The 24,879-nt window shown below is 40.3% G+C and overlaps 1 protein-coding gene across 14 annotated transcripts in view; it reads left to right on the forward strand.

Moving 5' to 3' along the window:
- Positions 1-24,879, forward strand: part of NEK11 (NIMA related kinase 11) — a 245,575-nt gene that overhangs the window by 24,967 nt on the left and 195,729 nt on the right. For 13 of the 14 annotated variants that reach the window (XM_046678210.1, XM_046678237.1, XM_046678221.1 and 10 more), the window contains one exon: positions 17,362-17,527. The exons of the other annotated variant lie outside the window; for it this stretch is intronic. In XM_046678210.1, the coding sequence (XP_046534166.1) occupies positions 17,362-17,527 (166 nt within the window). The remainder of the gene's footprint in view (positions 1-17,361; positions 17,528-24,879) is intronic. 14 annotated transcript variants of the gene reach the window in all.

Here is a 24,879-nt window from a genome sequence, read left to right on the forward strand (position 1 = left end):
TTAACTCTGAATATGTCACAGCTCTGCAGATGTTTAAAGAAACTTTAGTTCAGTTAAGGCAGTACTCAAATTCAGTGTGAGGCAGAACTCCCTGCCTCGCCAGACCTTGTTTACTTGTAGATTCCTAGGCCTGTGCATGGAAAGTTTGATCCAGTAGGTTTCAGCTGGGATCTAGGAGTCTGGGTGATTCTACTACAAATGGTTTATGACTTCTATATATCGAGTCTCCACTGTATGCCCAGTTTGGGATCAGGGGCTGGGAATATAAAAACAAATAGGAATATATATTTCTCCAAAGAAGAAATTCAAATGGCCAATGAGTACATGAAAAAATACTCAACATCATTAGCCATCAGGGATATGCAAATCAAAACCATAATGAGAGATCATATCTAGTAGGATGGTTAGAATCAGAGATAGATAATAAGTGTTAGTAAGGATGTGGAGAAATTGGAACCTTAATATACTGCTGCTGGGAATGTGAAATGATGCAGCCACTTTTGCAAAACAATCTGCTTGTTTCTCAAAATGTTAAACATAGGGTTCCCATATGACCCAGCAATTCTACTCTTAGGTATATACTCAAAAGAAAGCATGTCCACACAAAAACTTGTGCACAAATGTTTATAGCAGCATTATTCATATTAGCCAAAAAGTGGAAACAACCCAAATGTCCATCAACTGACAAATGGATAACAAAATGTGGTATATCTGTACAATGGAATATTGTTCAGCCATAAGAAGGAATGAGAAACTGATACAATGTGAGTGACCCTTGAAACATTATGCTAAGTGAAAGAGATTGTATGATTTCATTTATGTGAAATATCCAGAATAGGCAAATCCATAGAGACAGAAATCATAGTATGAGTGGTTGCCAGGAACAGCGGGACATGGGGATGGGGAGTCACTGCTAATGGGTCAGAGGTTTCTTTGAGGATTGTCTTGTTTTGTCTGCTATAACAAAATACCGCAAACTGGGTCGCTTAAACAACAGAAATGTATTCTGTCACAGTTCTGGAGGCTGGAAGTCCAAGATCAAGGTGCCAGCAGGGTTGATTTCTCCTCTGAGGCCTCTTACCTTGGCGTGTAGATGGCTGCCTTCTTGCTCTGTCTTCACATGGCTTTTCTGCTGTGTGTGTGTGTGTGCCCCTAGTGTGTCTCTCTTTTTATAAAGATACCAGTCATATTGGATTAGGGCCTCACCCTAATCGCCTCATTTTAGCTTTATCACCTCTTTAAAGACCTTATCTCCAAATAACCAGTGATATTCTGAGGTATTGGGAATTGAGACTTCAAGATATGATTTTGGGGTAGGAGGACGACACAGTTCAGTCCATAACGGGGATCGTGAAAATGTTCTAAAATTAGACAGTGGTGATGGTTACAAACCTCTGGAAGTATACTAAAAACCAGTGACTTGTATACTTTAAAAGTGCGAATTTTATTGTATATGAATTATATCTCAATAAGAGAAAGAAGAAGAAAAAACAAAATCAAAATTTTACATGACCTTGCTTTCAAAGAGCTTACAGACCAACAAGAATGTAAATGGGCACTTTCAAGCCCTTGCAGAGTGTGCTAGATAGATGGGCACTTATCCCATTTTTACAGAGTGGAGAAGACACTGGAAGAGAGAGCATAGGAGCCAAGTCTTGCAGGATGAATATGAATCTGGCAGAGAAAGGGTAGGGAGAGGGTATCCCAGGCCGGGGAAATCACATGAGTGTAGGCATGAAACCCTGGCATGTACAAGATCTGTATGATGTAGTTATCATGTCCCTTCTTAGTCTAATCTTCTCTCAGTATTGTCAGTGTTGTAACTACTGGATAGAGGTTACATTGATAATGAAGTGGAAAGAGCCTTGGCCATAAGTCAGACTCTTTTGCATTGATAGCTCATTCTCTCCACTTATTTTGGACAATTGACTGAATTATCAGTCTTAGTTTTCTCATCTGTAAGATGGGGAAAATAATAACTACTCTACATGATTATAAGTAATAAATGAATGACACGGGAAATATACCCAGCACATTTTCATAAGTTATTGCTCAAAATATATTAGCTCTGACTGTCTCGTTTCTCTTTTCCTTGGGTCATGTGATTGTAAGACCCCTGGACATCTTAATCATCATTCCTTGGGCTAATTTTGGTGGTAACATTCCCCTTGAAATGAGGTTCCCAGGCCTGAACACAAGGGGCCTGATAGAACCTTTCATACGTTTTAAGATTAGCATGGAATCTCAGGAGCTGTTTTAGAGGTCACATCATATTGTGGTCTCATATTGAATTTTGAGGGGCAACTAACTATTCTCTTCCCCACTAAACTACTGTCAGAGTTTTTATAGATAAGTCATTCTACTCTTAAGCCAGATTTCACTTGTCTTAGATTTGAGGATTTGATTTTTCCACCTGTAACTATAGAACTTCAGGTTTAGCCTTGCAAAATTTAACCTGGATGGTTTCCAGCTCACATTTCAGCTTCTTAAATCATTTTGAAAAATTGACTCTGCCTGTGTCTATTGATTATGCTGCCTGCCTTTGCATCTTCTACAAACTTGGTAAACATTTCTTTTTGGATCTTCTTCCAAGTCATTAATAAAATGTTGGTGAAGATGTTGTTAGGGATGGATCCTAATAGCATTACAAGAAGTAGCACTTGAAAAGTGACCTGAGACTCCAGACTCCAGCACGTTTGGTCTGCTCATTCAACCAGCTATGAATCCACATGAAGATTGCATCTCTCCCATATTAAAAGGATATCACAAGACTCTTCTTGTTGACATCTGTTAACATGACTTCATCAGATGGGCTGAAATCATGATATCCCAGAACTAAGTATTTCCCTCTGATCTACCAATCAAATACCTTCTCACAAAAAGAAATTAGGTTAATTTAGTATGGCTTATTCTCCATAAGCCCATGTGAGCCTCTGCTGGCCCCTGCTTCATGTTCTTAGCTCACAAGCCATCTGTTTAATCATCAGTTTTCATCTTTGCCAGAGATTTGTGTCAGTCTTATTGCTCTACAATTTCTGAAACATACTTTTCATGAAATTTGGAACATGTGCTTTCTGGCAGGGCGTGGGGGTGGGGAGAGGGAGGAAGGCGCCTCTCCCTTTTTTCCTGATTGTTCAGATTATCTACCTTGGTGCAGAGAATGTATCTTCAAGTTGTGTTCTCAGTGTGTTGTCATTTGGGACTGACTTTTACACTCAGAAGGCAGGATCCCACAGTGGTGAGGTGCCTAGGATTCAGAAGTGGGGGGTCTCAGATTCCTTATTACTAGGTGTGGTTTGCCACTTAATTGACAATGTGCCTTTAAGTGTGGGTCTTAACCTGTCTGTATCTTAATTTCTTCATCTCAGAAGTGAGGGTTATACTAGTTTCTTATCATGATACCAAATAACTCCTCCTTATATGGCACTTGCTATTGTCATAATTAATACCAATATCACTGTTTTAGTGGTTCAACATTTTCTTATGATTATCTCATATCTTGTCCTTTGATTCTCTTTTCAGGATACTCATTTCATCCTTTTAAGGTGCATGTTGCTTTCTTATAGCTTGTAATTATTTGTCTCTGCCCTCCCACTGGATTGTAAACCCCTTGAAGGCCTCAGACAAGTAGAGTGTCTTGCACAGTTCAGGTGCCCCATACACATGTACTGAACTTAGGAAAAGGAAATAAGGGAAGAGTTGAGAAGTTTTTCTTAAATTAGACATCGAGGTGCCTTATTCCATATGTAAATTGGAATTCCATTTCTGAATGTGTTCTATTTAAAAGAATCACCAATGTCCTCCTTGGGGACACCTCCACTGCTATGTGACTAAAATGAAAACTGGTTTATGTCACAAGGAATGCAGAGATTGCAATACCCTCTTGTAATAGGCAAGAATTGCATCTATGGCATTACCATCAATAATGGCAAAAATCGTAAGAGAAATAGTAATAATAATTATCATATATTCCAAGAAGTTTGGAATTAAATTTGAAGCTCAACTGTAGCAACATTTTTAGGCCAGCATATTTGTGTTCATCTTTTCCCTGTTTCTTATTTCCACCTACTCTTGCTGGTCTGAGTTTTCTATTTTATTATATAAGTTATGGCAAATCCTTTGTGGAATGAGGCTGAATATAAATACATTAAAGTAATAAATTATATAACAAGACATGTTCGAAGGGTCAGTGGGCAGCTGTACCTTCTCACTACTGGAAGCAGACAAGAGGAAACCATTACAAACCAGTTTTTAGGGTCTGGGCCAAAACTGTAAGGGAGATTTTCCTAATGGTGTTTTAAGACTGACTGGAGTTTTGGGGTCATATTGGTGTTGCTATGGAATATTCTCAGGAGGGCATGTAGTCAAGTCTCACAGCCTCTCTGGGTTCCAGTGTCCTCATCTGTAAAGTGAGGGGCTGGACCAGCAGCCCTTCCCAAACCTTTATTGTCAAATGAGATCTCATGCTTCCTGGGGTGGGAGGGGGACACATGCCCTCTCACATGGGCTGGTCATCAAACATGCCCTCCCCTCAAGCCTCTAGAAAACTCTGGGGCTCTTCAACTCTCTCAGCCCCGGCAGTCTTCTGGACCCCTACCTGCTCTAAACCTTGCCACTCACAGTGTGCTCCCTGGACTAGCAGCTTAGGGCATCACCTGGGACCTTGTTAGAAATATGCAGTCTCAGGCTTCCCCTGGACCTGTCTTGGAACAGATCCCCCAGTGATTTGTGTGCACAGTAAAATTTGAGAAGCATGCTCTTGGATTCTGTGTCCCTTCTTTGAGGCTTCTTCAGATATCATGCTTTATGAATCTAAAATTCTTTTCCCTTGCATTGTACAAACGTGACACACTTTGATTCATCCTCAAATAAATTCCAGGCTCTCTACAAACGATGCTGGTGGAAAACCATGCTGAAGACTATTTTTTTGGTGTCCTTTGCTCAGTGCTATGACCTGAGGAGGTGGTCTCCAGTGCCGTTGCTGTGGACTCCTTGGACAAACTCTGCACAGCCATCTCTGTGAGATGCAGCAAGCACGAAGGTTCCAAAGCCCTTCGTTTAACCGGGCTCCCCTCCCTGCCCTGACTGAAAAATGCTGCCTTGTGTAATCAGAGACAGGCTAGCCACAGGCACCTCTCCTCCTTCTCTGACACAGTCGACAGGGACTTTTTTGTGCGTTTCAAGTCAATGACTAAATCCATAAGCTGTCATTCAGGGAAACTAGATCTTTCATAGTAGTAGATTCTAATTTGAGCTCTGTCGGTAGGTTAAGCCCTGACTTTCTGGTGCATAAAAACAGATTTTTTTTTTTTTTTTTTTTGGTATAAGCACTACTAAGCAGAAATATACAACTCAGAATCACTTGCTTAAGCTCTCTAATGGAAGTATGCCTATACAGAGCTTTATCTTCCTCCCTTTCTATCTCAAAATTAAATACAACAACGACCTGCTTTATGCTACAGCTAAATTCAAGAGAGAGTTTTGGCTCAAGTTCATATATTACAATTACCATGATGATGAAATAGAGACTGAAATTTAGAAATACAAACTTTTTGCTCTTTTTGCTCATTTAATGTTAACTTGAAGCCAACCAGGACTGACTAGAAGTAAGATTAGGGGACTTTATTTCATTGAAACCTTAGATTATTTTTTCATTTTATTTTTGGAGCACCAACCTTCTTCTTGCCTGGATCATAATTTAATTTTACTTTAAACAGGGTTTATCCTTTGTTGGTTTCACCTAGTCAAGGAAATGGAGCTAATCAGTTTTTGTTGCTTCTTAAAACTCAATTTGTCGCTGTATCTTGATTTCATGGTAGGCTTTGTATCATCACATCTAATTATGTCATTGAAATCCACAATTCTAGTATTTTTCTGTAATATTCAAAAGAAAAACCTGACATGAATTATGCATTAGAATATTGAATTTTGAATATCAGCCTAACATTAATTGTAAATTTGGAGCATTTAACAGTCGTAACAAAAGCTAACCTGATTATCTATGGTAAATTATTCTTTCATATCCTTCCTGACATTGCCATGCTCCTTTGTTCCCTTGCTGACATAAACAGGATCTTTGCTCTAAGCTCAGTACCTTTCAAAGTATGATAGAGTGAATGACTGATTTGTTGCATTGAGTCTTACGTTATCAATATTTATTTTTGTTTTTAAGGCATAGCATTGTCTAACAATTTTGAATCAAATGAGTTTTCACAATTGAACTTTTTAAAAACTGGCCCTCACAGACACAAAATCACACCGGCAGAGTTGTGGTACCTGGGACAAACTCAAAAATGTATATTTCACCACCTTGCTAGGAAAGATAAGTCCTGAGAAACACTATCTCCCTCCTCAGTATGGTCTCATCCTAGACCTCCAAATCTGGGGCTCCATAACTGGCAATAACTCTTGACTGCTGGTAAGATTTTCTGTAACACTCAAATGGTAATTAATGAAAAACAGACGTAGCCTCATTAGTGCCTCATTAAGAGCAAGACCATCATTCCAATCACCATCAAGAGACTTTTTGTTTTCGTTTTTCCCTTCTTCACTAATGCTTAGGAGTGGAAGAGTAGAATAGGTGACAGGAGTTTTTATTCTTTGAAAAGCGGTTTGAAAAAGGAAAAAGTTTTAGATTGTCTTAGGTACTAGACACTGAAGATCTCTATGCGGAAACAAGAGAGGGGAGACTTAAATTTGGAGACGAAAGTCTGTTCTTTGGAATTGCGATGTTTCCTCCTTCGTGAAGTAAATGGTGACTCTGCTGTAACTTACTGTATGACCTTGGATAAAGTACTTAATTCTCAGGAGTTTAACAGGTTGAACTGCTTTGATAGATCTGCTCTCTGAGGGTCTTGCCTGCTTTAAAATTCTAGAAATACATAGTCTGAACATGTGCAGACTTTTTTTCTTGTCATTTCTCCCTAAACAATACAGTATAATGTAGCATAGTGTTTACATTGTATTAGGTAATGTAAGTAATCTAGAGATGATTTAAAGTAAGTGGGAGGAGGTGCGAAGGTTATATGCACATACTACCGCATTTTATATAAGGGACTTGAGCATCCACAGATTTTGGTATCTGCAGGGATCCTGGAACCAATCCCCAGGTACTGAGGGTGGACTATATTAGTAATTTTTTTCTCTCTGTCTCCAGAGAATTATAGAAAAAGACATATTTATTACTAAAGTATGTTTTCTTAATTTAGGGAGGAGCAGGAGAGGGCAGAGACCAAATATTTTAGGAATTCTTTTTTTCTTGGTCTTATTCAGCTTAGCATTTTTTGATTTATATATTTTAATTTTATTTTTAATTTTTTGATTGCTGAACTATGCCTGCCCTTTACTTCACTCTTTTCCTTCTTACCACTCATTTTAGATTATCTCCTGTTTGCTATCATAATTCCTATATCAATACTCAAGGGAAAGAAGGGAACAGTAGTAGAATTTTAATCATTTTGAATCCTGATACTTTTTGATAACTGCTAAACTTTTTGATATATGAGAATTTAATGACTAAAATTATGTTTTCGAATTGTTTAAAGAAATACCATGTTGTCTTAGTTTCTAGATTTACTAATAACAAATAATTTCTAGTCATTTATTAAAATATTTTTTCTCACTAAAGATCTATCTTTGTATAGTTCATTAGAGTTTACTTTGTCATAATTTCTTGAAGATTCGTACCAACATCCAAGTAGACAAGAGCCAAATTATATCTTTTCCAGTTTAAATTAGGAGACTTAGTACTTTCTAAGTAAATAAAACCTAGCCCCCTCTGTTTTCAAGGGGCTTACCTTTGTTCTAATCTTTATGTACAGCACAGCTAAGTCTAACTTCATCGTTTGGGTTTCATGACCTTAAGTGTGTACAAATGAGTGGAGTGGTTACCACATTCTCCACCTCTGCTTCTAATCTCTTCTTTAAATGTCTCCTCTTCCATCTTGTAAAGTCTTTTTGCTACAGAATGTCTTTGGCTTCCAAAATGGCTTAAACCCTAAGAAAGACTTATCTCCCTAACAAGAAGTCTAGAGGAAGAACAGATCCAGGGTTGACGAAGTCCACAGCTCACAGCATCATAAGGGACCTTGGTTCCTTCTCTTTTCCACCATTCAGGCTGTCATCTTAGGGTGGCTTCCTTCATAGCCCCAGCTGGCTGCTAAAGTTCAAGGAGTCACGTGCAGATAAAATGTGGAGGCAAGATTAAAGAAGAGTTTCCTTCCATGCTTCTCTTTTTATCAGTGAGGAACATCTTTCCCAGAAAACGCCCAAGAGACTTCTCACGTCTCACAGGCCAGAATCACGTCACTTGTCTAAACTAATCACTGGCAAGGCGAATAGGATTATGCGATAGGCTTAGATCAATTATGATTTGTCCAGGGGCTAAGGAGAGGGTCCTCCTCTCCAGAGCATATGCTGGTGGAAGTGTGGGGAGATGGGTGGATAGCCTTCAGTGTCTCTTAAAATAATTAAGCCACAATAGTCAGTGACTTTGCTCATCTGTATAAATAAGAAAAGTAGGATTTCCTGACCAATTCTACTTTTGTCTGGAGGTGTCTGGGAGGAGAGGGGAGAAGAGCGGCTTTAAACAGTTTTGAGGGGGAAATTAGAATTGACTCTACCACATCCCTGGCTGTAAAGAGAACTTTTAGAGTCCATAGGAAGAAGCTCCAGAAAGCTGGCCACCATGAAGGGAATCTACTTGTTTTTTTGGCTGAAAGGAGAGCGAAGGACAATTTGTTCTCAATGAACTCTTTCATGAGACAGTCTAGAGGCTTGGATTTAGAAATGGGGGAGGAAATAGCCGCCTTGTTGTGAGCGCACAAATACATAGGCTTTCCCAACATGGTCAGAAGAAAGGCTGACTTTGCAGATCCCTAGTTAACTAATACCCACTCATGTGTTTCTTGGCTTAGCTATAGATTCTTCACCCAAGCCCTAGGAGAAGGGCTTTGCACAACAGAGTGGTTAGACATTTCGTCTCCTCTCCATGTGACCTCCAAGGAGCCCTCTGGAAAAGGGCTGAAATGGCTCATCCTGAAGCCAGTTCTATTCTTGCGTTGACATGGGAGATTCTCTGCAGACAACCTTGGATGAGCATCAGCACTGTTTCCGGCCATAAGACATGTGCTCAAGCCATTTCTATTTTTTTTTAAATTTATACAGATGGGAAAAGTCATTGAATTCACATGATTATTAGATATTTTTTTTATTCAGGCAATATTTGTCTTAAATCCTCCTACTCCTGAAATTTCTATTTACTTTCTTCTGTTCCTTAGAAAAAAAGGCAATTTGCAGAATTTGTTATGGTACCAGCATTGAAACCCTGTGTGGAAGTTGTCACCACAAAAGAAAATATAATCTAGATGGAGCCAGGAATAGCATATTTGCCAAACAAAAATGTCTGAAATACTTCTACTCTTATTGGTTCTTTGTTTATTATCTGTATTATTATTTACTGTTAATTATTTATCTTTGCTTCTTATTTGTACATAATACTCCTATATGCTGCTATTGTGTTTGTAAACTAAATCAGTCTTGAAATGCATAGGAAACGGAATTCATCTATAGGTTATCATTGATTTGCAGTTTCATTATTCAGTATTCAAGACAGTTTGCTTTGTCTAGGAATCAGTATATCCTAGCCATCTTGAGGAATTCAAATAAAATAGGCCAGAATTTAAAATGGAGGAAATTTCCTTTATTTTTATTTCTACAGATGATGTTGGTGCCCTACCTGTATCCCCTGCATGGTTAATATATTCTGTGTGTGGACCCAGCCTCCAATTGCTAGTTCCTGCAGTTCTGCCCTAGGCCTCTCCCTGGCCGGTGGGGCCCCTTGTCCTCCCACAGGGTGGAAGAGTAGGGGAGTTAATGCTCCCAGGGAGCAGCCTTAAGCAGCAAATGAAGGGAGTTTTGGTCCTGGCCCATCGGACACGGGAACTCAGAGGCGTGTTCTAGGCTTGCTCCAGATTTCCTTCAAAAAATTAAGCCCCAGGTGCCCGCAGTGGGAAGCAGCTTGATAAGATGCCCTCGAATGGCCTCCTTCCTTCATCTCACTCCCCAACTCCCCTCTCACTGCCCACATTGACTACTTGCACTCAAATCTTTTTCTCAGGGGTTGCTTCCTGGGGACCCCAAATTAAGAGAGTCCTCTGGAGCAGAGCTTGGCTTAATGGGAGAGTTCCTCACATTTATTTTTAAAAATCTTGTTACATAAAGCTTAAGTGCTTTTTTTGGATAAAAATGGGGATAGATAAAAGAGTGGGGAGGAAGGAAGGAAGGAGTGGTTTGTGAACCTGCTAGTTTCACAGATCTTTTAAAAAGTTCCCTCCCTGTAACATTTTCATTCCACATTCTATATAATGTAGACTGTAGGAGTGTGTGTGTGTGTGTGTGTGTGTGTGTGTGTGTTACTCTAAAGGATGATATGTAGATATAGAAATTCTTAAGTAGTTCTTTTTTTTTGTAAGTCACATGCTTATTAACTTTCATAGCTTATTCAAGTAATGAAAATACAGACATTCCTCTACTGGGTATTGATTTATACAGGGAAAATACTAAAGAATGATAAATTCATTTCTTTTGCTACTTGGGATCCACCTGGGGAAAAGGCGATTTGGCATACTGCAAAGTCATTTCTGTGTGCAGAAGCGGATGTCCTGGGGCTCTAGTCTATAGATTTTGGGTTTTCTTCTCTCCTCAAAGGAGGATTAGGGATCCCCACTCTCCACCCCCAGCTCTTTTATCGCATTTATCATGAAGTCGTTCAACTATTTTTATGCTTGTTGGCCTCCCCCGTGAGACTGAGCTCTCTTGGAGGGCATGAGTTTTCTCTTCTCATCTTTGTATCCCCAGCACTTGGCATTGTATTTGACATAGAGAGAGCAGTCAATAGACAGTGAAATAACAGAAGTGTGGAATTTTCTATCTTATGGTATTTGGTAGTGACTGACTGGGGCCTTGTGTGGTGTCTGACGTTGGGCTCAGCAGACGGAGTTTGCACCTTAGTTGCTGAGGCCCGCCCTGGGTGCCAGCAGTTTGCCATCTCTGCACTGTACCATGATGGGATCTAAGCCCGTGCTGTGTCCAAAAACTCTGCTACATGCTTGTGATCAGGGGTGGAGAGGAAAAGACCAGAGGAATCCGATCATTCTCACCCCCAAAGAGCGGGCATCAGGGATTTAATTGTTAAAAACACAAGAGCTCAGAGACTATGGCAGATGATGATGACCCATAAAATCACTTTGTCCTTTTCTCTGACCACAGACATTAAAAATATGCTTTTAAATTGCTGAGAGAAGGAAAAACAACTGAAATAAAATAAAATCCCATCTGTAGTATACTCTTCACTACCACCTACAATGTTTTCTCAGCTACTCCTTTAGGTATCTTCAGTTCCTGGCTTTTCCACTTTTTATCAATGGGCCACTTTTTGGAATAAATATCACTCTCTGCTATTATATTTTTTCATGCCCTTTACACTTTAAAGTTATATATATCCTATTGAAGGGAATAAAACAACTTTAACAAGGATGTTTTTCACTCTCATGCTATTTCTAGTCATAAATGAAGAAAGAAATACTGTGGCCTTGAATCCTTTAGAAGATCCTAAGCTTTAAGACTCATATAAATAATAAAAATTAACCCCAAATGAGTCAAACCTTTGGAGGTTTGGTTTTCCTTATCCTGAGGTGTGTACCAGTGATCCGTGGTAACCCCTGAACGTGCTTATGTGATGCGTAATGGCATTGGTCAGGGCTCCCAGGTGTGGAGATGGGCAGCCACCCTCTGCGCAGTTTAAGTAGAAAGGATTTGTTCCGGAAACAGTGCCCAGCAGCAGCGGGAGGGCCTCGGAGCAGGCTGAAGGCCAAATCTCCAGGAACGTCAGCCAGAACCATGCCCCTGAAGTGGCCTGCTGCCACTGCCCCCAGGGCCACGCTGTTTCTTATGACACCTTTATTAGCAAAAGGGAGGCCCTGTGCCCGCCATGTTTCTTCGCACAGCTCATACCCAAGGCAAAGTCTTGGGTGGCTGCAGCTGCCTGGCAGAACTTGAGTCACACCTTGGCACCCCAACACAAAGGAGGCGGGAGATATAGGTTTGGAGGCGGGAGATATAGGGTTTGTTTGTTTTTATCTATCTGAGGAAGACAGGACCTACAGGCCAGGGATCTACTACAATGTTGGGAGACTGTCTAAGGATTCTGGGCAGCCACAAATGACTGGTGTCTGCTGTAATAATATCCCGTGAAACTCCCAGCAGGCCAATTGTGTAAACCATTTGGCTTCTACTGTTAAAAAAAAATATGTAGCAAAAAGATGGAAAGGAAATACACAAAAAGGTTAATGCTGCTTATCTCTATGGTGGATTGCGGGTAATGTTTTCCTTATGTTTTGTTTTCAGAAATTTCTATAATGAAACTGTATTTCCATGTAAATTAGAAAAAAATGAGAGCTTAACATTTAAGAAAGGATTAATTAAAATAATTGCTGCCTTGTTAGATGGATGAAAACTCTATCTTAAAAGTCCTGAGCAGATTAAAAAATAAAAAGGAAACAATAAGCAAAAAATTACTCTCTTGTTTAAGCTGAGGTTAAAATTTATTTTCTGTGGCTTTGCCCTCAGTGGGTGCAATAGCTACTGATCACGTTAGAGAGGCATAGAATTTTAAATCAGGAGGGCCTTAGACATCATTTACCCTAACTTTAGAGCATTCGTCTTCATTTGAAGTTTTTAAAAATACAAACATACGTATATCCACACATTCATGCACACTTACCTGTTTAATGTCTGTCTTCCCAGTGGACACAAGGGCAGTGCCCGCTACACTGTAGACGTACAGTGGGTACCTACTCTAGCAATGCAATGCTTGATCGTTGACAGTTAAATCACAAGGGAAGGGACCATAGCTAATAATCTCCAGACTAACTGTGAAGCCTTCCAGTCCCCCAGCTGACTGGCCCTCACCGAGATGGTCGTGGCTGCGTGGGACGTCATTCTGCTGTTTCTGCACTTCTCACTGGAGATTCTAGAGCTCTCTTAGCCCCATTGGCTTACTTGCCTCTTGAAGACCTTTCTTTCACTCCTATCCCTTGCAGGAAACAAGAAAATGTGAAGGTCTTGCTATTTTCTATGGCCTGCTTTGGAAAGAGAGCACAGATCTTCTGCTCTTAGGTTACCCTACCTATCTTGGAATTCTGTTCCTACTTCCCTCTCTGGACCCGGCCTAGGGGACAGGAACTATTTCCAAGGGCCCAGTGGTACCTAATTTTCTTGCCTCCCCTTCATCTGGTCGAGAGGGTCTCTTTCTCACTGGGGGCAGGGAGGACACTCACCCACTACCCAGATGTTCCTCCAGATCTCTTCTCTTTGGCCTTGGACTGTCCTTTGGAAAATCAAAAGCCAGGGATTTGACTCATGTTCTCTATAGTTTATGATGCCATTTTTTTCCTGAGGCAGCATATGCTGCTGGTTCAGTGGGGAAAATGTGAAATGATACAAGGAAATTTGTGAAAAAGCAACCTTTGATTAACATCTCAAAAATATCACCTGGAGCCAGCCCTGATGGCCTAGCAGTTAAAGTTTGACGAGCTCCCCTTCAGTGGCCCAAGCCTGCTTGCCATGCATAGAACCACACCACTCACCTGTCAGTAGCCATGCTGTGGAGCAGCTCACATAGAAGAACTAGAAGGACCTACAACTAGAGTCTACAACTGTGTACTGGGGCTTTGGGGAGAGAAAAAAACAAAAGAGAGAGAGAGAGGAAGATTGGCAACAGATGTTAGCTCAGGGCAAATCTTTCCCAGTAAAAAAAATAAAAATCATCTGCCCTATTTGTATGAAAGGTGGGCCAATTTTGAGGGAATGAAATTAGCTATAGTAGTCTCAAATTTCCAAAGTCACGTTCCAAAGTTTCTCAGTTCACTAGTGATTCTAGAAAGACTGAAGAATGCCACTTAGGCAACAGAACAGAAAGTTTGCAAAATGAGTGAGTCTGCAGGAATGCTTGTTTTTGCTTCTGTCACAAAGTTTCTCCCAAATGGTTGAAGTTCTGATAAAATAAATGTCTGTCATGTTATTTAGGAGTGGGTGACAAGCTGAGAGTCACTGAGCAGGTGACAAGCTGTCCTTGACTTGGTAAGTTTCCATGCTGTGTCTTTGGCTGAAATGGATCTCATATTAAGTGATATGCAATGAGAGTTTCCTGTCAGTTCAGTGACACGATTTTAGGTAAGGAAGGTAGAAAGTCTCTGTGTCAGCTAGAGATGATTATATTAGATATCACGGATCTTAATAGCCCTACCTTCGTCTGCTAAGCTGTGGGCAAATGAGATTTTATGCTTTATCATCAGGCTGCCACATGAGGCTCAGGTAACTATATGTAAAATCTCCCGCTCCGTTGCATAATATTTGTTTGCAAGGAAAAGTAAGTATCTTAAAGCTTTTTATAGCATTTGTTCCTTCACAGAAAGAGAATATTTCAAGTTTGTGTAAAGCTTTGTATTGTCATGTTTAACCACTGTGACTTTACAGCTGCACGTTAGCTGGGGCACAGTAAATGACTGGGGAAGCACTATGAAGATGTCATTGAGCTCTGCCTGCTGCTTTGTAATCTTCAGAAGTTGCAGGAAAGCATAGCTGCCTATGTCATTTCATGTCCTTTTAGTATTCTAACAGTCTGAGATGCCACTCTTAATAACATGAGGTCATTTTTAACCGAATTCTTGATAGATCAGTCTTTCTATAGAATAGGCAAGCATTTCTCTAGAATCTACTTCATTATCGAGTAGTAGCCTAATAAAGTGTTTATTGCCTAACAAAACCAATGTGAAAGCACCATTAGGGCAAGGGAAGCAAATATTCCAACTTTCTAAATTGCAGTCATTGTTAAAGATGCCTGGAAATGCCGAGTGGAGCTCGTGAGGCTCCTGGTGCAGAGCTGTGCTTTCAATGCAATTGGCCTGCTCTTTGTGGAAACAGTCAGGTGGGCTGTGGTTGTCTTTTGGGAACAGGATGAATTCAGAATGGGGAGACCATGAAGAACATTTAAGATGAATAAAATGTTATGGGACTCAAATTTTAGGAAAACTGATTTCCCGATAATGGTCATCTTGAAACAGAAGGTTCTCCTTATGAGATTTTGGAGAATGGAAACATAACACAGCTTTTATAGGTCAGGAAAAAAAGCCAAATCTTAGCCAACACCTGAGTAAGGTAAGGACACTTTCTAAGTTTTCCTACGTAGGATCTCAGCTTCTAGGACAGATTGTCTAATTTACAATTTTTATGAAATTTTTACCACTGAGAAATGGAATGGGTGAAAACTGGACAGTACCATGCTGACTCCAATATCACAGCTTCTAGGCCTGCATCTGAAAGAAGAAACAAGTTCTATCTCTGGTATTGCCTGAGGAAATTACTTTTCTTCCACAGTGAAACAACTAGAGAGAAAGCCTTGTTTGAATCAATGAAAAGTTTATAGTATAATCACATTTTGAAGAATGGTAGGACCCCTCCTATCCAATGGGATTGGGGCTGGTACTTGGTTACATAGAGGAGACAATTGTAAAATGAAATGACATAACTAAAATATTTACATTAATTTAAAACATATCATTGTACATTTCTCTGATTTTTTTGATGCGCAGCCAACATCTAACATCCTCTGATTAGAGGTCTCTTCGTCTCTTTTGCATAAACTACACCTGAAATATGTTGATTAAGTTTCCCAGGTTTACCTTCTTTAAAGAGGAATGAGAATTTAGCAATCTCAATTCAGAATACTAGATTTTTACATTTTTTAACCAACATTTTAGAACAGTCTTGTCAATTACTTAACATTTTTTTTTTGCAACTTGTCATTATCAAGTTTTTTAGTAAGCATTTGACTTGGTTTCCCTAAAAAAGATAACTTTCACACTCATCCTTCATCAGTTTGTCATATTTAAGTCACAAACTTACAATAATGAGCACAACTGGCATAAAGACATTTGGGAATAAACTCAATGACTTGGGTAAGCACACATCTCAACTGGAAGGGCAGAAGTTCATGGGCGTGCCAGAGAGCATCCATCCACTGGCCACAGGCACTCCCTATGGCAAAGGCAGCCCTCAGCATCTGTTAGAAAAGACTGGAGGACGCTGCTTAATCTATGAGTTGGTTAAAGGGCTTTTAATTAAGAGAGTTTCTACTATAAATACATTTTCATTAATATGCATAGGTAGTAACACTTAAAGAGCATTTTTGCAAAATGTTTTCTGGTATGAGTCCTGTAGAACTTGCCTTAATGAACAGCTAAAGCTCGCTTATAATCAGCAGAATCTGTCTGCACACATAATTGGTGCTCGAAAGTGCTTCTCCCTGGCAATCTAGTTTACAGTGTGGTACTATAATTGGTTTGTTCATCAGACCATTTTTTTCTTAGATGGGAAGAGATAATGTTTTGGTCCACTCCTCATTAAGTTGTCACAATTTTTAAATTAATAATTTGGGCGATTTAATGAGCTCTTGTGCTATTTATACACACTCAAGATCCTAAATATCTCCGTCAATGTTTTTAGATTTTTTTCTTCTTCTAAATACTGGGAGCAATAAAGAATGATATGCCAAAGATAGTTTTAAAAAGAAAATAAATAGATACTGATCTTATTGCTATTAAGTTAATAGATTTGGAAAATTTTAGAGCTGAGAGACAGAAGTATGTGTGTATATGTGTGTTTAAATACACACACAGAGGCAGAGAGAGACACAGAGGCAGACAGAGAGTAAGAGAGGGAAAGAGGTAGATAATCAAAGACAGAATAAGACAGAACAGAGAGACAGAGTGACGGTGACATATTTTATATTTATATTATATTCATATATATTATATAAAAAGAGACAGAGACAGAGAAACAGAGAGACACTAAGATAGGAATAGAGAGAGAAATAGAAAAGCAGACAGGAACAGAGGAAAATAGATAAGAAGAAAGAGAAAACACACAGAGACAGAAAAAGACAGAAACAGAGACACCATGCAAGAGGCAAAGAGAAATGGAGACATCTAGAGAGACATCTGAGGCGGCAGAGGAAGAGCCACTGCAGAGATGTTGCTCAAGATTAGCTCCATCTCTGTCCTGTTTGACCAAAACTGTAGCCACAGGTACGGAGGTCAGAGGCTGTGGGGAAGCCGTATCACTGTCCAGGACGGAGAGGCAAGCCGAGGGACCAGCAGGGGACACAGTGTCATAAGAGGCAATACCAGGCCTATGAGTAGGTTGCAGCCTGGCTATCAATTAGATGGTCCTGCACCACTTATTCACATTTATCAAATGTGTTTTTTAGCTCTAAATGTATTTAAAAAATTTTTTTGGCTGCAGAAAGGTCCTGAAGGAAATCTCTGTTGGAGGACTCAATCCAAATGAGACTGTGCAGGCCAATTTGGAGGCCCAGCTCCTTTCCAAGCTGGACCACCCAGCCATTGTCAAGTTCCATGCAAGTTTTGTGGAGCAAGATAATTTGTGCATTATCACGGAGTACTGTGAGGTGAGACTCTTCTTCTCTTTTCGAAATCTTAATAAAAATCTGTTTCAAACTAAAAAGCTGTCTGTAAAGAGACATCTCAAAAGTTCAATTATCAAACCACCAACTGAACTGTAAAGACCTGGGATCTCATGTCTCGCAGCTAAAAATGATCATCTATAAGTAATTGACAAATGTGTTTCTAATGAAGGGTTTCTCTCCTTTGGAAAACTCAGAAGGAATATGTTTTAAGGAAGAATATCTGCAGAAGAATGCGTCAATATTTTTTGTGGGAAAGCATCCCCCAAACCTCCTACAGTGGCCCAATGGTTAGATGGACATTTAATGCTATAACAGAGGCCTGGACAGAGCAGAGGCACAGCTCCTGAGTTCTGGGTTCTAGCTCTGTGGCTCATTTTCCCAAATGGAAATTTGGAAATGGAAATATAGCTCATTTTCCCCATGGAAATCCTTCATATTTATTGGTTTGTGATTTATGGCTTCAGGTATTTACAATTTTCCCTGCCACTCCATGTTCTCTCCAAGGGATAATAGCTGTGCATTTTACTGAGTCCCAAGTGAGTATGAAGCTCCTTAGGAAGGTGCCAGAGCGTGAAATTGACAAGGTGCAGCTGTAACATGGATCTGTGGGTTCACTCCTGAGAGGCTAGGTGGGGGCTGGGGGTCACAAGAGTTGGGTCAGCAAGACGATACCCAAAGATGACCTTGCTCAGAAATTGTCTCCCAGAATATTCTGGGAGCTAGCATTAGCCAAATGCACCTTGGGAGAATTTAGTTCTATTTACACTTTAGAGTGTATTTAGTTCATTACCTGGGTGTTGCTGAGGCCCAAAGAAATGATGTTGGGAGAAAGATGATGCTCTTTAGAGTGGAAAGCAGGCCTGATTGGGTCAGAAACTTTGGGCAACCAGAGGGTGCCATGTGTTTGAGACGAAGAAAAGAAGAGGCAGGAGAAGCAGCTCGGAAGGAGTAGGGATAGCCACCTGGTCTGCTTTACACACGAGCTGGTGTATCATGAAAATGAAATCAATAGCCAGGTTAAAATATCTGAAAGTTTGAAATAGTCTAAGTCTCAGCTATTCCCCTTCAGGGCAGCCTCCCCAGCTTAGCCTTCCTGGGTGTTTCCCCATCCAGATTTCATGCCTCTTCTGCTTGGAGGAAAGCAAGGAAAAAAAAAAAGAACCAGGACGTTTGGATGTTTACTTCTCCTTCATCCAATGGATTGTTAAGAAAATCAATAAAATGATGTGTTCAGAGTGGTCTTAGTGAACAGCCACTCTGGCAATTATGTCACTAACCCATGCAGAACTACAGGCATTTACATATGCAGCTACACTATGATCCATATGATTTAATCGTTTTTCTTCCTTTAGCCCCTTTCAGTTAGTAAACTATCTTATGTGGAAAACCACTGACTCCGACTGCTTTGTGACTGTCACTTCTACTGCTGCTTGTGGCACACTGAGTTTTCCAAAGACTCTTTCCTGATCTTAAAATATTTTTCTCTATAGTCAGTACAGTCCGATGGAACTTTCTGTGATGATGGAAATGTTCTATGTTTGTTGTGTCCAATACAGTAGTCACTAGTCATACATACAGGACACTTTTGCACTTGATGAAGGATGGCCAGTGTGACTGAGGAGTTGGATGTTAAATTTTATTTAATTTTAATTAATATAAATTTAAATAAGCACATGTAGCCAATGGCTACCATATTAGACAGTTCTACATGATAAGCTATAATTTTCTCTTCCTGCATTAATTAAAAAAAATTTTAATTCTAATGTAATTTTAATCTACCGGCAAAATTACAAGAATAACACAATGAACTCCTATATATATATTTCATCTAGATTTGCCAATTGGTATCATTTTTCCACATTTGCTGTATCATTCTATTTATTCATCTTATCTATCTGTTTATATTTTGTCCTGAACTATTTGAGAGTGAGTTGCAGACACGATGCCCCTTTGTCCTAAATACTACTGTGAGTATGTTCCAAGGCCAAGGACATTTTCTTACATAACTACAGTACCATGATCAAAATCAGGAAATTAGCATGGATACAATGCTAGTATGTAATCCAGCGGTTCTCAAGTTTGATCCCAGACCAGCCAGCATGAGCCTCACTTGGGAACTTGTAGAAACACAGACTCTCAGCCTCCACCCCAGCCATGCTGAATCAGAAAGTCTAGGGGTGGGGTCGGCAATGTGTGTTTTGACAAGCCCTCCAGGTGAGTCTGAAGCACTCTGGAGTTTGAGAACCACCCATCTAATCCACAATCCATATTCAAGTTTAGCCCATTTGTCCCAATTATGTCTTTAGAAAGAACATTTCTATAAGAATGTTTTTTCTCGAGCAGGATCCAATCCAGGATCATCTGCGTTAATTTTTAAATGCTGGTGGTTTCCACGGCCGAGCTGCTCTCCCGGGAGGGGCGTTGCCATGGTGACGGCCGCCGCAGTGCCGGAGGAACAGCTGCGGGGCTTCCAGGGCTCCGCGCTGCTGAGCCGTCAAGCTGCCACTTCCTGACTCCAGATGAATGACGTGTGCGGATCGCTCGGTTCTTGTTGTTAACAGATATTTCTCATCTTCAGACCCAAATTTGCTCTTAACTCCCACAAGCCTGCCATTATCCCGTTTTTATCGAGGTAAAATAATGCTGGAAATGGCAGATGGCCAAACTTGCACCTCATAGGAAGATGCTATTCACAGTTGAAATAGCTGGTCGTTTTGCCTCCAAATTTCCTCTTCCGTAATTTAATTTGGGGCCTTGCAAGATTGAAATGTATATAAATGCATTGGTGAGACCCCTATATCCACCACCCAATCCTTTGGACACATCACGTCAGATTATGAGTGTAAAAAGCAAATAACCGAACTCTCATGAACTTCTTGTCAACATCTAAGGAAATCTTTGATGGGGAATAGTTCCTAAACCACCAAAGTGACAGAATAGGTATTTCAAATATCGGTGTCTTCTATTCTCCTCCACCCAGGGGAAATGGATCTACTTTCTGCTTCCTGTCCATCCTCCACTGTTTCACACCTTTTCAGCTGTGCTTGGGCCATTCCTTTCCTAATCTCCTTCCTCCTAGCCCATCTTCAAATCCTGCCCATCCTCCCAGGCCCACCTGAAATGCTGCCTGCTCCTCAAAGACTCTCATAATTTCCTTGCCAGAAATCACTCCCCACCCATTCACTCTGTCTCATAGCATTTTATCTCGGGTGGCACTCAGCACATTATACACCATATAAACTATCTCTGATTCTCAACATGTGGGATTGATCTTTTTCTGATTCTTTTTTTTTTTTTTTTGATGAGGAAGATTGTCCCTGAACTAACCTCTGTGCCCATCTTCCTCTATTTTGTACATGGGACACTGCCACAGCATGGCTTGATGAGCAAAATGTAGGTCCGTGCCCAGGATCCAAACCCATGAATCCCACGGCACTGAAGTCAGATGCACGACCTTAACCACCATGCTACTAGCCGGTCCCGATTCATTTTTGTGTCATATCATGGCCCCACCTAGTGAGCCACAAAGGAGTTAGTACTCAAGAAATTTCTTTTTTTCTTTATGGATTCTCTACCACTTGCTTTCAGCTGCCTCCCACCTCATTTCTGTCAAATGCTGATGGTAAAAGATAAAATATTAGATCCTTCTACCTGTCACATATGTCAAAAGCATTTTGTCATACTTAATCTTGCTGGTACACCTAACAATGGACTGTGCTAGAGACCTGTGAGATACCGCCGGAAGGTTTTCCATTTGAGTAAGGGTAAGGCATCCCCAGAAACCTGGGCTTTCAGGTAATAGACACAATAGAGAATAGATGAGATTCCACATCTTCAGGAGAGAGAGAACATGTGGCTGTTTATCAGGGAAAAAAGCGGGAAAGGCTGACCTTGTTTATTTCCTGCACGGTGATATTAACATAGCTAAACAAAAAGTATACCAATCTGATGGTGGTGCTCAACCTTGGCTGCACGTGAGAATCACCCAGAGAGCTTTCAGAAATCCTGGGACCCGAGACCCTCCTCCAGAAAGTCTCATTTAAAGCTCTCCAGGTGTTCTCATTTGCAGCCAGTGCTGAGAATTGCAAAGAAGGGAAAATGGTAAGTGTGAAAACAGAAAGATAGAGTCATAAAGGAAACATTTACCAGTGTTTATGGAGCACTGAGCAAAGATGAGGCCCAGACCTGAGAACAGGGAAGTCTGGCCCTGGTGGTGGCTGTGGTTTTCTACTCAGGCCACCTAGCTTGGTGCTATTATTCGTGAAAATTATCCAACTTGTTCTCCTTGCTCCCTGAGAAACCTTCTATCCTGTTTCTCCCCAAACTTTCCCCACTGACTTGAAGCATCTTTCAGTGGTAGTTGCCTGGAGAAATTTCTCCTGTGATGTATCCTTCATGGGGATTATGTATTTCCCTCATTCTTTCTACTTTTGCTGATTGGGTTTCTCCTGAAAGGAAGAGCTGTTCCACTATTCTTTTTCTTCCATTTATGTACTTATTCAATTATTTATTTATATCAGTATGGGCTCATGGATATTTATTATATTCTACAGGTTATAACCCAATACTGTCATTATTAATTTTGTCTCTCAAATTTTTCCAGCTTCAGCTACTGGGGCTCCTTCAGGTTGGCTCCTGTGTCCTCTCAACATGCCCTCATCCTTTTTCAAGAAGTGGATTCTTGGGGCCGGCCCGGTGGTGCAGTGGTTAAGTGCACACATTCTGCTTTGGCAGCCAGGGGTTTGCAGGTTCGGATCCTGGGTGTGGACATGGCACGGCTTGGCAAGCCATGCTGTGGTAGGCGTCCCACATATAAAGTAGAGAAAGATGGGCATGGCTGTTAGCTCAGGGCCAGGCTTCCTCAGCAAAAAAAAAAAAAAAAAAAGGAGGATTGGCAGCAGATGTTATCTCAGGGCTAATCTTCCTAGAAAAAAAAGAAGAAGTGGATTCTTATTTACTAATTATATTTTATAGGTGAGGAAATAGGACCCCAGAGAGGTGGAGTGACTTTCTGGCAATCACATGGCTGGAATGTTGAATTTCATCCAGGGCAGGACCAGGACCAGAGGCATTGGGAAAGCTGTTCGTTTTTTGTTTGTTTGTTTACTTGGATTGCTCCTGTTCCTCCCTCAATATTCAATAGACTCAACCAAATAGTCCATGGTTTCTCCCTTCCCAGGCATGTAATTATCTACTTCTAGTAGATGTGATTTAATAGATATTGATTGTTCTCTTGTCCATATCAACAATGTCAACCAAACATGTTTCAAATGGTGGCCCTAAACTAAACATAGGTTTCAACACAGCCACACTAATCATGCCTGTCTGTGTGAATTATGCAAAATCTAGAACTGAAACTTTCAGTTATAAGATGAACAAGTTCTGGGGATCTAATGTATAGCATGGTGACCCTGGTTCACAATACTGCCCTGTACGCCTGAAATTTGCCAAGAGAGTAGATCTCAGGTGCTGTCAACACACATGTGCAAAAGGTAACCATGTGAGGTATTGGATATGTCAATCCAATTGGTAATCATCTTACATCCTGTGGTAATCATCTTACAATGCACATGTACACCAAATTATCACATTGTACCTGAAAACTGCTCCTTTCCTTGGCTTAGTCTCACCCATGTTCTGTATCTTTATCTATCTCTATTTCAGTAATACATATACATCAACACAGAAACACATGTATATCAATTTGTACACACATACGTATTTTAATGTAATGATGATATTATTAATTATTTTATTTCTCTCAGTAGGAAATTAGATAAGGTTTGAGATAGTGGCAAGTGTGTGGACTTTGGCCTCAGACTGACTTCTGCTCAAATCTTGGTCCATTTCCTTGAGCAAGTTATTTCATTTCTCCAACCCCTTTCCTTATCTTAAGATAGTCTAACAACTCCTGTTGTGTTAGGTTTTTGCAGGGATTTGAGATAAGGTTGAAAAAGTGACTGTCAGAGTTTTGTACGTAGAAGACCATCTTAATGGAAGTTACTATTATAATATTTCATTATTTCATTGCTATCCCTCCCCCCAAGTTGTTTTCTAGAAGGCAAGCTAATTTTTACTTCTGAGTATTTGGCTTGCAGCCTTTAGTATGAGGATTCATGCCAGAAGGAAGAAACATGCAAATTCTTAAACACTAATGGGTCTGATAGCAACTTTCAGGCAAGCACTTTCCGAGGATCTGTTCATACTGTAAAAAAGAAAATTTGAAATTTTCTTTTATGTTTCTTGTTTATGTGAAACTGTTTAAATAAGCCAAGTGGCTTGAGTTTTATAATCTTGAAACTCTAGTGGGTGTCAATAGACTCTTGCAAGTGAATTTGGCAATGACATTCAGCCAACAGGCTTACTAGCTCTCAGAAGGTCCTTATAACTTCATACTGGATGTGTTGGATCTACCATTAGAGACAAACCCTTTCTGTCCTTCAAAGCCACTGCTTATAGTCCTGAAGCTCTGTCTGGGGCCATCACCACTCAGGATTTGTTGTTTATGGATGAGAGACACCCCTGGGATTTTGATCAGTGTGACATTGACTAGCAAACTTCTGTCTTAGTCTGTTCAAGCTGCTATAAGAAAATACCATAGACTAGGTGGTTTATAAACAACAGAAATTTATTTCTCACAGTTCTGAAGGCTGGGAAATCTAAGATCAAGGGGCTGGCAGACTCAGTGTCTGATGAGAACACAATCCCTGGTTCATAGACAGCCATCTTCTTACTGTGTCTTCACATGGGGGAAGGTGTGTGGGAGCTCTCTGGGGTCACTTTTATAAAGGCACTAATCTTGTTCATGAGGGCTCCACCCTCGTGATCTAATCACCTGCCAAAGGCTCCACCTGCTAAGATCATCACACTGGGGTTAGGATTTCAACATATGCATTTTGGAGGGACACAAGCATTCAGTCTATAGCACCATCCTCCCCAGTGTGAGTTCCAGGGGCCCACACATCAGCACTGTCTTCAGTGGTCTGTATTGCTGAGACTGATGCTGAGTGAGGGAACTAAGCATTATCTTCAGAGAGGTGGGTCCCATCAGGGCCCCCTGGTTTTCCTGGGCAGCTCTATCCTGTTGTAGGTAGGCCTCCCTGAATTTGCTTGTGCCAGTTCTACAGGTCTAGACTATAAATACTGTGTCTTCTGTTTTTGTATACCTAACCTGGTCTGTTCATGATTTTTGTAAGTACCAAAATTAAAGTCGTTTGATTTCTTCCATTGACTTTCTTTGTTTAAACTATGGAATATTTTTTTTTTGTTGAGTTATTGATAGGTTACAATCTTGTGAAATTTCAGTTTTACATTAATGTTTGTCAGTCATGTTG

The sequence above is a fragment of the Equus quagga genome, chromosome 1, assembly GCF_021613505.1.
Source record: "Equus quagga isolate Etosha38 chromosome 1, UCLA_HA_Equagga_1.0, whole genome shotgun sequence".
Lineage (NCBI taxonomy): Eukaryota > Metazoa > Chordata > Mammalia > Perissodactyla > Equidae > Equus > Equus quagga.